The sequence below is a fragment of the Blennius ocellaris genome (assembly GCF_963422515.1).
Source record: "Blennius ocellaris genome assembly, chromosome: 7".
In the NCBI taxonomy this organism is placed as follows: Eukaryota; Metazoa; Chordata; class Actinopteri; order Blenniiformes; family Blenniidae; genus Blennius; species Blennius ocellaris.
In genome coordinates, this window is record NC_137656.1 from 3,468,641 (window position 1) to 3,481,949 (window position 13,309).

The 13,309-nt window shown below is 43.9% G+C and overlaps 1 protein-coding gene across 1 annotated transcript; it reads right to left on the reverse strand.

Moving 5' to 3' along the window:
* Nucleotides 1-2,583: 2,583 nt before the first annotated feature.
* Nucleotides 2,584-13,100, reverse strand: p2rx7 (purinergic receptor P2X, ligand-gated ion channel, 7). Its single transcript, XM_080499095.1, has 13 exons — nucleotides 12,808-13,100; nucleotides 11,541-11,688; nucleotides 11,397-11,468; nucleotides 11,230-11,302; nucleotides 10,497-10,593; nucleotides 8,169-8,249; nucleotides 7,505-7,640; nucleotides 6,637-6,773; nucleotides 6,460-6,550; nucleotides 5,931-5,996; nucleotides 4,359-4,463; nucleotides 4,099-4,206; nucleotides 2,584-3,253 (listed from the first exon to the last, which is right to left on the reverse strand). The coding sequence occupies exons 1-13, from the start codon at nucleotides 12,918-12,920 to the stop codon at nucleotides 2,771-2,773; spliced, it is 1,710 nt and encodes a 569-aa protein (XP_080355221.1). The 5' UTR covers nucleotides 12,921-13,100; the 3' UTR covers nucleotides 2,584-2,770.
* Between the last annotated feature and the right edge of the window lie 209 nt (nucleotides 13,101-13,309).

Sequence of the window (13,309 nt, forward strand, 5' to 3'; positions counted from 1 at the left end):
ATAGCAAAATACATTATTCTTTGATCAACAACACAAAGTGTCTTTTGAACAGTTAAGAAATAAATCTTTTAATACCTTTTTTTCTGGGGGGGGTGAAATCGTTGTTACATCAGAACATGCTTCTCAGAAAATTATGCTTTGTATGTAAATCATAATACAACAGAGGAAAAAGTGCAGAACAGAAGCTTTTTATTGAGTTTTCTCTGATGCTTCGTGAGAACAAGATCCTTTCTATGGTTTCATTTTTCATAGATTTTTGAAATGTGTTAGGGAAAAACAAAATCAAGTATTCGAGCTCATTCTGACCCTTTTCCAAACTGCGACTTCCTCTCGCAGTTTGGAAAAGTATATGCGAGGTTTTGACGAGAACTGATGTTAATTAAGCATGTGTTGATTGGCTGCAGGAATTCTACATCATGGCAATAGCTTTAGCAGTCCTTTCTTCATACAAAAAAATATATATTTAAAAAAAAAAAAAGATTCTGGAGCCGTCAACAACCATCCATGCCGCAGAGCAACACAACCCGGAGATTTAAAATGAAATACAAGGTCATTTGTAAATCACATGATTCTCAAAGTTTATTCTCGTCATGTTAGCGGCTATCAATTAGCCGCAAGCGGTGAGAGGGTCACCACTAAATTTAACAGAGGTGGGTTTATGACATTAGACTCCTGCATTGACAACAACACTTGTCCACTGCCTTGTGGGCAAATCTGGTTTGATCAAAGAACCTAAACAAAAAAGGTTTTTAACAAGGGAAAATGGCATTTCCAGGCAAAAACTCCTTTAGGATCTCCACTTTGCTCCTTCTTAATGAAAGAGTCAGAGCCTTTGATCCTTATTGATATTTGGCAGAAATAAAAGACTAATGTTGACCCATCGCACTAATCTGACCTGAGTTCCTTAGAAGTGTGTTCTTTGGGACACCTCATAGACACCATACTATCCTTCCATCCTGCCTTCATGCAGTTATAAGTAAATCCTTCTCAGGTGAAGTTGATCTCATGGGTCTTTCAGTTTCCTCTGCAACTTTAAATAATTCAAGACGTGACATAACATAAGGAGAAGGGCAGGGAGGGGGCGGGGGGGGGTCAAACATGTCGAGCCACTCTACCCTGTCCCGGACTCAGAGGTGGAAGCTTTCGGAGGATTGTAAGAGAGAAGAAAGAACAGAACACAAACCAACTGATTGTAACCATCAAGTTGACCGTCAGACCAGAAACACACAGTCGTCAGAAACGTTTTCCTTTAACGCTGCCCTTATCACATATTACGCCGACGACATCAGAGTGAAAGGGTCGTTTAATATTTAAATGAGAGCTTATGCAGAAGTCATGAGGCAGAGCCACGTGGACACTCAGGAGAGGTGCGAAAATATGGCGAATACTTTCAGTCTATGTTCACTACTCGTGTTCATACATCATTCATGTCGCCATACATTTACCCTGGGGAACGTTTGACCCGTTTTCAGCCTTTCTCACGTTTTACTCTACACACCAGCACTGCGGTGTGAAGCAAATTAACCATCAATCTGAGGTGAGTTTACCCGTCTGGTACAGTGCAGATCTGCTCATTGACATTGTGTCGTCAACTGGCACAAACACAATCCACGGAAAAGCTGTTCAACACATCCCGAGATGGTGTTCAGGTGAATGTGACTGGAACACACACACCAGGAGTTCCTCGTCAATGTCTGAAGAGTTACCAGAGGTTTGGAAGGAAGATCTCTGCGGTGATTTCATGGACTTACCCGTGATCCGGGCCAGAGGGGCTGGTATTCCAGGGAACATGCTTCCTCGGTCCTGTAATTGTTTTCTGGAAGAGTAAGTTTAACCAGACCCAGAGACTTTCTGCAGAACCAGCGTTGTTTGGGCAGCCATTTTGGATTCAGCTTTAGGGTGCTTCCGAATAGTCCCTCCTTATATCCTTTCCTATCCACTTTTCCTTAACCGTGTGGATGACGTCACAGGGTTCAGGAAAGTTGAAAATAATCCGACGACGGTGCAAGTGAGTGATGTCTGCCGTGGTGAAAAAACTACACATTTCTGAGAATGGCGTATAAAAAAACGCATTTCTACAACTTTCCCCTGAGCCTCTAAACGCTGATATAATCTCAAAGATCACAAGGTTTGAATGTAAATCATCGGAAAAGAGGCTGCCAGGTGAATAAATCAATCAAACTGAGAATAGGCTGCAGGAAAATTTTACTTTACTGCGTTCGCTTTACAACATCCGCAGAACATTCATAGTTGGGATCTGGGTTTTAGATGATTGAAAGTAGTTCAAGGCAGATTATTGAATTAACATGATCTCCTTCCTTTTCAGTCATGAGTTTCCCTGAACGCTCAGATGAGCGGGTCCCTTTAAATCTTGTCGCCACAAGGAATTGTGGGGCAGCATGATCTCGTCTCCCTTGGTAAAGGATGCATCAGTGTTTCCTCGGGTAAAGGAGGTTATAAAGGAAGCATGGAGCCTCCTTTAACAGGGTTTCGTTCCAGTTTTAGTCAAAGTAATGACTTGGCTGAAGCAGCTTCCGCAAAAGGACAGGCGCATTTTGTCAATATATTTTGAAGGATTTATCGTATCTGGAATCAACGCTAAACTGTATTCTTCCACATCACCAGACTAAAAGTAGACAAGTAATCTTTGAATACAGACAGCAGCTTGAAAAAAAAAATGGCACCAGCTGTGTTTTGCTTTGTATTTTTATTGCCATAGTGAGGATTTCCTGTCTGCCCAGTGAAAGCTGAAGGAGTTCTGTCACAGCTCTCAGTCATCCTTTCCCTGTTTGAAGGAGGAGGTGGGAGTGAAGCCTCCGTAGTGTCCCTGTGGGCTGGGATACTCCTCCCTGATCCTCCGCACGCAGCAGCTGGGGACGACGGCGTTGGCCTCCGCAGGCAGGGTCCCGAACCTCCAGCTGATGTACTGTCTGTAGGCGCAGTGCCGCAGGGAGGCCGTACGAATCCCGTCGCCCCCGGAGGACAGGGGATCCTGGTAGAGGAGCACGGCCTCCAGCAGGGGGCGCTGCACCACCAGCTGCTCAAACACAGGGGAGGAGGTAATGCAGGCCCCGTCGGTCCTCCTGCAGCACAGCTCCTCGTGGGGCTGAGCACACGGAGCGCAGCAGCCGCACGAGCACCAGGCCGGCCGGACACCGGGCCTCACGTTCGGCCAGAGGGGCTGCAGGGTGTCGGTGCCGTCCGCACGAGGCTGCAGGAGGCAGAGAGCCACTTGCATGTGTCCCGTGTCCTCCTGTTGGAGAATAACAGTTCCTTTAGAACTGTGTGCTGCAAAGGAACTAAAACATCCACTTTGAATTCAAAAGAGAATCTGACTGCACTAAAGCGATCGCTCCTTTTTTCAAATAATATTTTGCTTATTAAACTCCGATCATGCTGTCCAAATGCTTTAAAAACAACATTCTGTTGAACATAATGACTCTTCACTGTCTGTGATACCAACATTTCGACTATATGACTGTGAAACAGGAGTCAACAGTTGATCATTTTGTGAAGTTTCAAAACATTTAATTTCACACTTCATCCATTCATTCACCCACACAAAGCCATTTTTGACTTTTAGCTTTCGGCTAAAAGAGCCTTTAAAAAAAAAAAGTACAAGTAAAATGGCTAAAACAGCGAAAAATAGCAAAAACCAAAAGAAATGGGGAGAAAAAACTGCTAAAAAATTCTAAGAAATTTCATTTTTGTTTAAAAAAAAAAAAAGCTAAAACTGCTAAAATGTCAAAATTGTTGAAAAAAGGTTGAAATATGGAAAAACAGCTGAAACCCCATAATTGCAACATAAGACACAGTCTATGCTCATATATCAAAATGAAATGAGGCAAACACAGCTTCTAAAGTTGAATCTATAAATGTTAAACATTTATAAACAAAATGTACATAACATTTGTGGCTCCAGTTAAAAGTGATTTTGTGGAAAATGACAAAAACGGCTCTTGTGGTCATAAAGGGAGGGATCGCCACATCCCGGACGTCTCCTGTACAGTTTCCATCAAACTCAATAAAAGCGTTGGATTCCTGACCAGTTTTAAAGATGCTTTGAAAACTTCTCCACCTCCTCTGCTCAGGGTTTACCTTCCGGGGCTGAACAGAAATCGGTTTGACCTCTTGTAAAATTTTCTTCTTGCTCTTCTTCACCATTCGTAGGTTGTCCTCGTCGACATAAGACACACACAGGATGCACTGCAGCACAGACATGTGGAGACGTCAATGTACCGTCAGCCGGTTGGAAACACTGTCCAGGTCACACAAGGACTCATCAAAATGAGATGTGTGACAGCAGAAGTGGATGGGCTACTGCAGACGGATTTTCTGATCTGAAACACTTTTGTCACCTGCTCTTTGTCCAGGACGGACTCCACCTTCCGTTCAGAGTAGTTCTGTCCAACTTCTGCAGAGTAACAGCTGGTCCCGATGAGCCAGTCCAGCAGCAGCGTGGTCTGAAGACGAGAAAGGGCGAACCCACAATCACTGATCTGAAAACTTTCTCAGTTACATGGGGATTGGAAGTCCTCGTCTGCAAGTGTTCAGACATGAAAGAAGCAAATATAAAGTGTAATAGTGAAATTAAACTGTCTTTCAAACTCATTGCTGGGATATTTTTATTTTCAAAGTCTGATTTTCATCTAAATAAAATTTATATTGTTACAAATATCAAAATGTGTGGGGGTTGTTTTTTGCAATTCTGCCGATCATATTAAATTACAAACATTCTAAATAAATAAATATATATATATATATATTTATATAAACATTTTACGTCAACATAATTCAAAGATTTGATATCATTCAAGTAAAACTGTCAAATGTTAACAAGAGCTACAGACGAAGCAGCAAATGACGATTTTCCTTTAAGTGACATCAGCTGTCATTTACACTGCTGCTTTAAAAAAATATATATATATTCTCACTTGCATGTTTCATATAGAAATGTCATGATCAGGACCAATCCCAGTTCGATACCTTCAAAACCTGAAGAAAATGAACAATTCTTGCCAGATCAAGTATTAATCGAACACACTCAACCATCAGAATAACATCCTGACCAATTGAAAGCACAGATTTACGCTATGTTGCCAAAAGTATTTGTTCACCTGCCTTCTCACACATAGTAAACTGGGTGACATTATTTAATATGATGTGCCTCAACTGTCCTCGGGAGCTTTCCACCAGGATCAGGAGTGTTTATGGGATTGATGTGATACAAGAAGACCCGTCTAATTCATCCCAAAAGATGTTCCGTGGGGTTGAGGTCAGGACGATGTGCAGGCAAGGTCATCCGGGTCTTTATGGACCTTTGCTTCGCGCTCTGCTGCGGTCATGTTGGAACAGGAAGCGGCCATCTCCAAACTGTTTCTACAAAGCTTGGAGCATTAAATTGCCTAAAATGTATCGGGACGCTGAAGCTTTCACAGTTTCTTTCATTGTGAAGAGGCCGAGTCCAACTCCCCCAAAAACAAGCCCACACCATAACCCCTCCACCAGACTGCCCACCTGGCACAATGCAGTCAGACAAGTATGTTCTCCTGGAAACCGCCAAAACCCAAACCCAGGCTTGGGTGCAGCTGCTCGGGCACGGAAGCCCTCCGTGAAGCTCTCTACGCACGGTTCTGGAGTTAATCTGAAGAGTACATGACGTTTGGAGCTCTGCAGCTTCTCAACTTTGCAGAAAGTGCTTGATTTCATATACCTGTGGCCGTGGAAGCAACTGGAACACCTGAACATAATGATATGAAGAGCTGAGCAAACATTTTTGGGAAAAATAATAAATCGTCATGAAGGCATGTGGGGAACGTAACAGAAGAGAGCAGGTTCTCTGTTCAGTGTGTGTGTGTGTGTGTGTGTGTGTGTGTGTGTGTGTGTGTGTGTGTGTGTGTGTGTGTGTGTGTGTGTGTGTGGTGACTCACCAGAGCGTAGTAAGACAATGTAGAACCGATGTATATGATCAGATAAATGAAACTGAACTTTCCAGCCTGTAAAACAGAAAAATCTATTAAAATTTTGTCATCATGTTGTTTTTTTATTTGAATCACAAAGTGAATCAGAGTTGAATCCAAAACTTCCGAAAATTCTGGTGTCACCCGGGACACTGGATGAGCTGTGAACTGCAAGTGAAACAGGAAGAGAGTGTTTTCTATTGTTGCCTCATCGACCTTCAGTGCCTTGAACTGGACCTTCATCCATCCACGCTCTGGAAACGCTCCTGCTTTTCTTCCACGATGCACACGCGCATGTGTGTACTTTGTTTAACTAAACTCTTTCTGGCCTGATGAAACGCTCAGTTTTTATACTTCCATTAGACTCGGACTCTCCTTTAATATCTCCCCGCGTTTCTGGCTTCATTTTAAGATCTGATGTCTTTGTAATGGATTCGGTAAAGTAGATTTTCAGTGACCAACATTCACTCCACTTCCTTGAGCAGGAAGCAGAACTCACCTGGCCGAACACCATGACGTCAAACCTGATGCCGAAGGCTTTGTACAGAGTGCGTTGCTCCACGCCGTTCACCAGGTTGTACTTTGCGAACCTGACGAGGACAAACCGGCACGTGGAGCGGAGCGTCGTGGATTCGATTTGTTGCGGCGGCGCCGCGGCGAGGCGAGAAGCTCTCACCTGAAGTTCAGGCCGGGGTACAGCGTCTTGTTGCTCTCCTTCTCGTCCAGCCTCCTGAAGGAGTAGCGGGGGAGGCAGTGCTGCCTCAGGTAGTCCAGGTTACAGTCCCACTTGATCTGGATCCCGATGACGCCTCCCTGTGGTTCGACAGGAGAACTGTAAATTCTGGCAGGAGATTTGCGCGGCACGATATGTCACATCTGTGACTTCTGCAGCCACAACTCACACACACGGTAAAATACAAGCAGAACCGAGAAGAAGAGAAAGAACACCGTTAGCTGGAAATACAAAGACACCAATTAAAACCTCAAAATGCACTTGTTTCCTCTCATTCTTTAATTTATTTGAATGCGACAGTGCATGATAATAAGCAGACAACCAGGGCTGCAAATATACCAGACTTTGTTCAGAGCTAATACTCAAAGTAACCCCAGTAACTTATTAAAAACTGAACTGATTGCAGTCTCCTTTAATTCTTCATGTACGTGTGTGTATGTGTGTTTTTATGTGATGTATGTGGTGTGAGTTATATATTTGTGTGTATTTTCTGGTGTGTGCGTGCGTGTCTGTTGCTCCAGCTCTAGACTCATCAGGAACTGCTCTTCATGTATTTGAACGTTTCATTCTTGGTAAAGAAAAGTGATTAAAGCCACGTTTCTATCCAACAGGCGGGGTTCGATCCAGCAGAGCTGAAGTGAAGAATTTTCAGACTTTCCTTCTGGACGAAGGCTCCGACTGCTTCACAAACTATGGATGCAAGATGTGATCGCAGGCCTCCAGAGCGTCAGCTCGTCAGTAAGTAGCCAGCAACAGAAAACGGCAAAACTAACCAGGTTTCGCTGGATGAAGGAAACCAGACTGATCTCACCTCCACCGACATGTTGGTGAAGGACTCGCCCGCCTCTCGGACGACGTCTCCCAGTCTGAAGATGGGACAGAGCGAGTCGGTTCTCCTCCGGCAGCTCTTCAGGTACGAGTCGTTCATCCAGGGGAGGATGTTCCTCCTGTGGGATCAATCACAGCTTCCGTTGATCAGTATGGACGAGAATGTGATGTAGTTTGTTGTTGTTTTTTTAAATCATTCCCAGTCTATAATCACTATGAAAGCAGTAACTAAAAACAAGTTATTACTCATTAAAACTATTCAAAGCCAAACCAGGAAATTTTGCATCCGTGATTCAAATTATTCAATTAGAATTCTATTGTGTTTTGTTCTGGTGTTGAGCTCATCGAGCATTAAAACTTAACCAGGCGGATGTTTTCATTTTTCTTTTCTTTTTTCATTTCATTCATTTAAAACAATGCAATAACAGCATTCCATATGAATGAAAAGGAGCAGAAAGAAGAAAAACGTATAATGTCTGCCCCTCAGGATGTGAAGCAATACAAACTATGAAAGCTGAACGAGGAGAGAAAAGTTTAAAAACCAAAGGACTTTTTAAACCTTTTAACACAAAGCATCAGCGAGTTGATCAAATAAAGAGAAAAGAACAAAGTAGTGACAAAGTGGAGGAGCCAGAGCGACGTCTCACCGCGTGAAGTTGAAGGCCGGGAAGCGGATGTTGTTTTTGATGAGGACGGTGAAGTTTTCCGCCGCCGCCAGCAGAGCAGGCCTGCCACACAGGAAGCGTCAGTCAGTTTAGCCCGGCGGAGTTCAGCTCCTCTGGAGTGGCTCAATGAAACTTCTATGCAAATAAACATGTTGCTTTCATGTGCACCCCACACTATTTTTTTTTTTTTTTTTTTTTTTTAAACAGTCAAGCTAAAGCTGCTATAACCAAAATAAAATGCACAGTTGCTACAAATAGCCAAATGGCTAAAGCAGCCAAAGATGCATTAAATGGCTAAAATATTCAAAAATGCCTGAAGTGGAAAAATACATAAAAAAAGAGAAAAGAAAAAGTTTCTAAATGCAAAAAAATACAAAACAATACAATAAAAATATGGTATATCGCAATTGTAGCTGTGAAGCATTCTGAATACATTGTCAGTTTTGAGCATGTGACGCTTATTTTAGATTCCATTTTAGACGTTTTGTTTCCCCTTCATTACAGATAATTCAAAAGTTTTACATTTCCAGACAAATTTTATTTGCTGGAAAGACTTTGCATTGAAATGTGTTCTAAAGCCAGGCGCGAGACCCGGTGACTTAAAGCGGCCATATTACGCTAAATTCACTTTCTAATAGTTTTTCCAACAGTAATAATCGTCTCCATACCTGGAATGACGCCCCAAAAGTGAAGAAAGTTTATCATCTGTGTGGCTTGTTTCAGTTTTTAGAAAGTGTGCTGCTCCAACAAGCGAATCGCACAGACACAGCAGATTCTGAATGCAGCTCAGTGGATGAAAATAAAGAAAAAGCTGGATTTGTGGCGAAAAAAAAAAAAGTTTAATACAAAGTTTTTGGTCCAATGAGACGATGTGAAAGTGTTGAAAAGCTGAATAATACGACTCCTTTAAACTCAGAACGCGAGTTCTGGAGGATCAAGATGGTTTTAAAAGCTCTCAGCTGGTTAAAATCTCATCATGTGGCGCATGATCAGCCATAACAGAACGGCCAGATGTGGCGTAACCCAAGTACTAAACGAAGGTGGTACAGCAGCTGTGAGGAGCGGCCGCCGTGGATCAGACCGAGTCATCCAACACATCCGACAGATGGTCAACATGGCGGAGATGTGGGGAACCTGAAGGCCAAGTCAGCGCCTCAAACTGGACGTGGCGTTCCTCAGCCGTGCAGGAAGTGACCAGCGGGGACTTCGGTTTCCACGAAAGTGTGCACGTGCTGCGTGTCACAGTAAAAAAAACCTTATCTCCGCCAGTTTTTTTCTTTTCCCCACCATAATATTCGCCAAAGTGTCCCGCTGCTCCCATCGTCCTGTGTTCAGTTCTGCAGGTTGGGTTGCTGTTAAACCGCTTCCTTTCGCACAGCAGTGTTTATCGTCAAGTAACGAGCCACGTGACCACGATCAAGGTCGGAACAGAGTCAGGCTACGAAGCTGAAAGATTGTAACCAACGGAGAGACTCGTCCACTTTATGTCCAATAAACAAAACACTGCATGAGACGTCCACAATGTGTCACTTCTCTTCTCTTCTCCACTTTAACGTGAATATAAAGTGACTTACAGCTGTCAGAGTGACTGCAGAACAGGCCGTGGAAACAACAGCCTCAGAGCCGCTCTTTCTTTCCCCAACAACGTTTTCCTGGAAAAAGTGTCCCACACAGAGCTGCTCAGTCCTCCCACATTCATGCCGAACAACAGACAGCTGTTTGCTGCTGCGTACTGTTGGTGTCCGTCGTCACGGGAAAATAATTTTTTTTTTTTTTTTAAAAGGAGCTGGACTGTTCAGACATCCAGCCTGTCGTCGAACGGCAGACATTCTAATGACGTCTGTGACAATAATTTGGGAAAATCTAAAGAAAATAATAAATGTCAATTCTTTAATTTCCTCCTGGAGCAACACGGGGTTTTTTTTCTGATTGGATATTTTGGAAGTAGTTCGTTTTTTTGTGGCTCTTCTGACCTGCTGAACAATGTAAAACCCCCTCGGCCAGAGATTTTCTTCAGGAAAAGCCTGTTTTTAGACTGAACATTTGACTTTCACCACAGGTTTCTGATGAGGCTTGAGCTACTTTTAGTAAAACGCTCCAATTGCCATTGAAAAAAAATTAAAAACCAGGAGATTTTTAACCTTTTACTCAGCCATCCTGCGGCTCAGATAGAGTTGCAAGAGCCTCACTTCCAGATTTTCATCACAGCTAACAGGATCTTATCAGAGAAGAAGTGCATTCTGGGTGATATTTTGCCAAAAACCTCAGCAGAGGTGAACCAAATGGGAGTTATCAGTTATGACGAGTTACCGTGGAAGATGTTGCCTGGCTTCGATGGGACACCAGGCAGAAACCTCGCAGGTTTTCTTCAAAATGCCAAACTTCACACAGGATCCAGTCTGAACGCCTGCAGGACACAAACATCATCACGTCAACAGATGACCAATACAGTCGGATCATCGGGGGCTGCAATTTCTTCAAATGCACTAAACCGCCAAAAGTATTCGTTCACCTGCCTTCCCACACACGAACCAGAGTGAAATCACATGATTAAACCAAAGGATGCAGTATGATGTCGATCGGCCTCGCCCTTCATGGCCGAGTCACTTAATCACTTCCACTTTGTTATAAAATCCTACTCACAGTTGATTGTGAGGGAATTCCCTTCTGGAATTATTACACAGGAGGGATCCAATCGCTGTGTCACACTGGGATTGACTGAGCTCCTGAGATCTTTCACTAACGTTAGTACAAATAGTCTTCATGCTGAGGTGCTTGATCTTATACGCCCGTGGTCATGGAAGTGATTGAAACACCTGAATGTAATGATTTGGTAGAGCTGAGCAAATACTTTTGGCAACACAGAGCCTCTGACACCGCCGTCAGTGATGAACCCCCTGACCTTTTTACACCAAACAAGGTGTCACATTCCAAAGCAGCTCACTCTTCGCTCCGAAACGTGGTCGACACGAAGACACGACCCACGCGATTAACCCTTTGCGGTGCAGTCGCCGTGTGAATGAACCGTGTGCCGAGTGTTTACCGTTACTCTGCTGACCCGAAGCTCCTTTCTGACAGTCCTTGTCGCTGACGCACAGTTTGCCGCTGGAGGGTACCTGGATAGAAAATGCTACAGCTCCACACACTTTACCCACCAACAAAAAAACAAAAAAAAAAACAAAGAGCAGGTGAGTGATCGTCACATCAAACCTCGGCGCATTTTCCCTGCTTCTGCCCCTGCGTCACGAGAACATTGGTCATCACAAAAAAGGAGTTTTTCTCCTGAAAAGAAAGAGATATTTCATTTCTGTGCTTGAAGGAATCCAGGAAGCTCGTAGCGTCCAGAGGTCCTACCTGGCCGGGCCCGCTGTAGTCCACCACATCCCAGACCTGCTCTCCCACTTCAGGCAGCTGGATCTGAGCCACGCCCTTCACCTTGGTGGTGACGGAGCTCACCACCAGGTCGAACTGCTGGTACTTCCTGTTCCACAGCATCAGGAGGCTGTGGGGACCAGAGACCAGAGGAGAGGTTGTATAAGAACCTTCAGATAATAGGCCGTCAGTCTGGACCCTGCAGAAGAGCCCTGGTATACACAGGAAGCCATTAAAATCCGTTCAATACAAGTCAGCCCAAACTATCTTCAACCACCAAACACCATTCAGAAAAAGAATTATATTTAAGTATTTTCACCATTTTGTGATTTCTTTTGTGCCTCCTGGTGCAAAAACTATCCGCTTCATTTTTTTCCCCTCCTTTGCGTTTTGTTGCATCCAAAACTGCAACATTTTCTTTCAGATTATTTTTTCCCCGATTCTTCAAATTCGTGAAAAAACATAAAATCTTGTTTTTCTCTGTGCTTCTCTTCAACGAGCACCATGTTTCACACACCGGACCTCACAGTGTGGATTCAATGCCGGTGACAGTACTACTGATTTAAAAATAGAGGGTCAGTCTCAAGGTTCACTAAAACACTGATTCCTTCCGAGTGAATTACAAACAACTATGATTCTTATTGTAACCTCAAGTTAAAATTTGCTCATGAGGAGGAACGGGGAGCCATGTAGCCCAGTTTGACCTGGGGTGGATCAATGCAGAAACATCACAGTAGAAAAACCATTAAAAAAAACATTTCAATGGGTTTTCCCTTTGTGTGAATGTGAAGAGGGCCTAATGGAGGAGTTTCCAGGTCTGATCCTGGAGCCTCCAGGACCCGGGATGGATGGCCTCTTATAGAAACACATTTAATCAACATTACTCCTTCTTTAATCATGATTTTTGATGCAAGGTCCAGTAAAAAAAAAAAAAAAAAAAAAGCATCTTGTTTTTACAAACTCCCAGATCTTCCTTCCTTAATGAGATGAAAAGTTTGACACTGCACAGCCAATCATCCGACCTCTGATCGGGTGGTTTTAAAACAATCGCCGTATTCCCCTGTGAATCATTTACAATGACATGCTTTTATTGTCAAATCAAAGTTAATGTTTTCCATTATTTAATTTCTTTTTCACTTTGCAAAGTCATCCTGCAGGACAGGGCGTGGAGCGCGAGCCTTATGTTTCACACCCCTGATCAGACGGCGCGCGCGCGCGTGCGTGCGTGCGTGTGTGCGTGTGTAGTCACCAGATGAAGAGCAGGATGGCTCCGTTCAGGCTCCACTTGAGTGATCCGAGGCGCACACTTTGAATCCGGACCAGTTTGTTAGTTTCATACTGACACAGACCGCAGCACGTCATGACTCCTCTGTCTCTCTCTCTGCTCCTCTCTTCTCTTCTCTCCTCTTCCTGACTGACTGGGAGTCTCTCTCTGACTCACCTCTTGAACAGTCTTCCTGTTTGGGGCGTCACATGGCCAAAGTCCGTTTCCTTCACTCATCCAGCTTCATTTTTATCGCAGCGGTGCAGCAGCTGCTCGCCGAGCTCACACACACTCACTGGAGTAAAGCAAACAAATGTCGAGGGGGAAACACGGAGCTGTACTGGCTCTCTCCTCTCGGGGGCGCCAGCGAGCTGTTGGAGTTTATTAGAAGGGGCCCTGGAGATTCAAATGATTCAAAGTGATAGAAAATGAATCACCAAGGATTCGGAAAGATCCTGCTATTCCAGTGGCTTCCAGCAGTATTGAT

Coding starts and splice junctions, on each gene's coding strand:
- p2rx7 (XM_080499095.1), bottom strand. CDS start 12,920: ATGACGTGCTGCGGTCTGTGTCAGTATGAAACTAACAAACTGGTCCGG. Junction 11,303..11,396: donor AGCAGGGAAAATGCGCCGAG/GTTTGATGTGAC, acceptor TTTTCTATCCAG/GTACCCTCCAGCGGCAAACT. Junction 3,254..4,098: donor TTTCTGTTCAGCCCCGGAAG/GTAAACCCTGAG, acceptor ATTCTCCAACAG/GAGGACACGGGACACATGCA.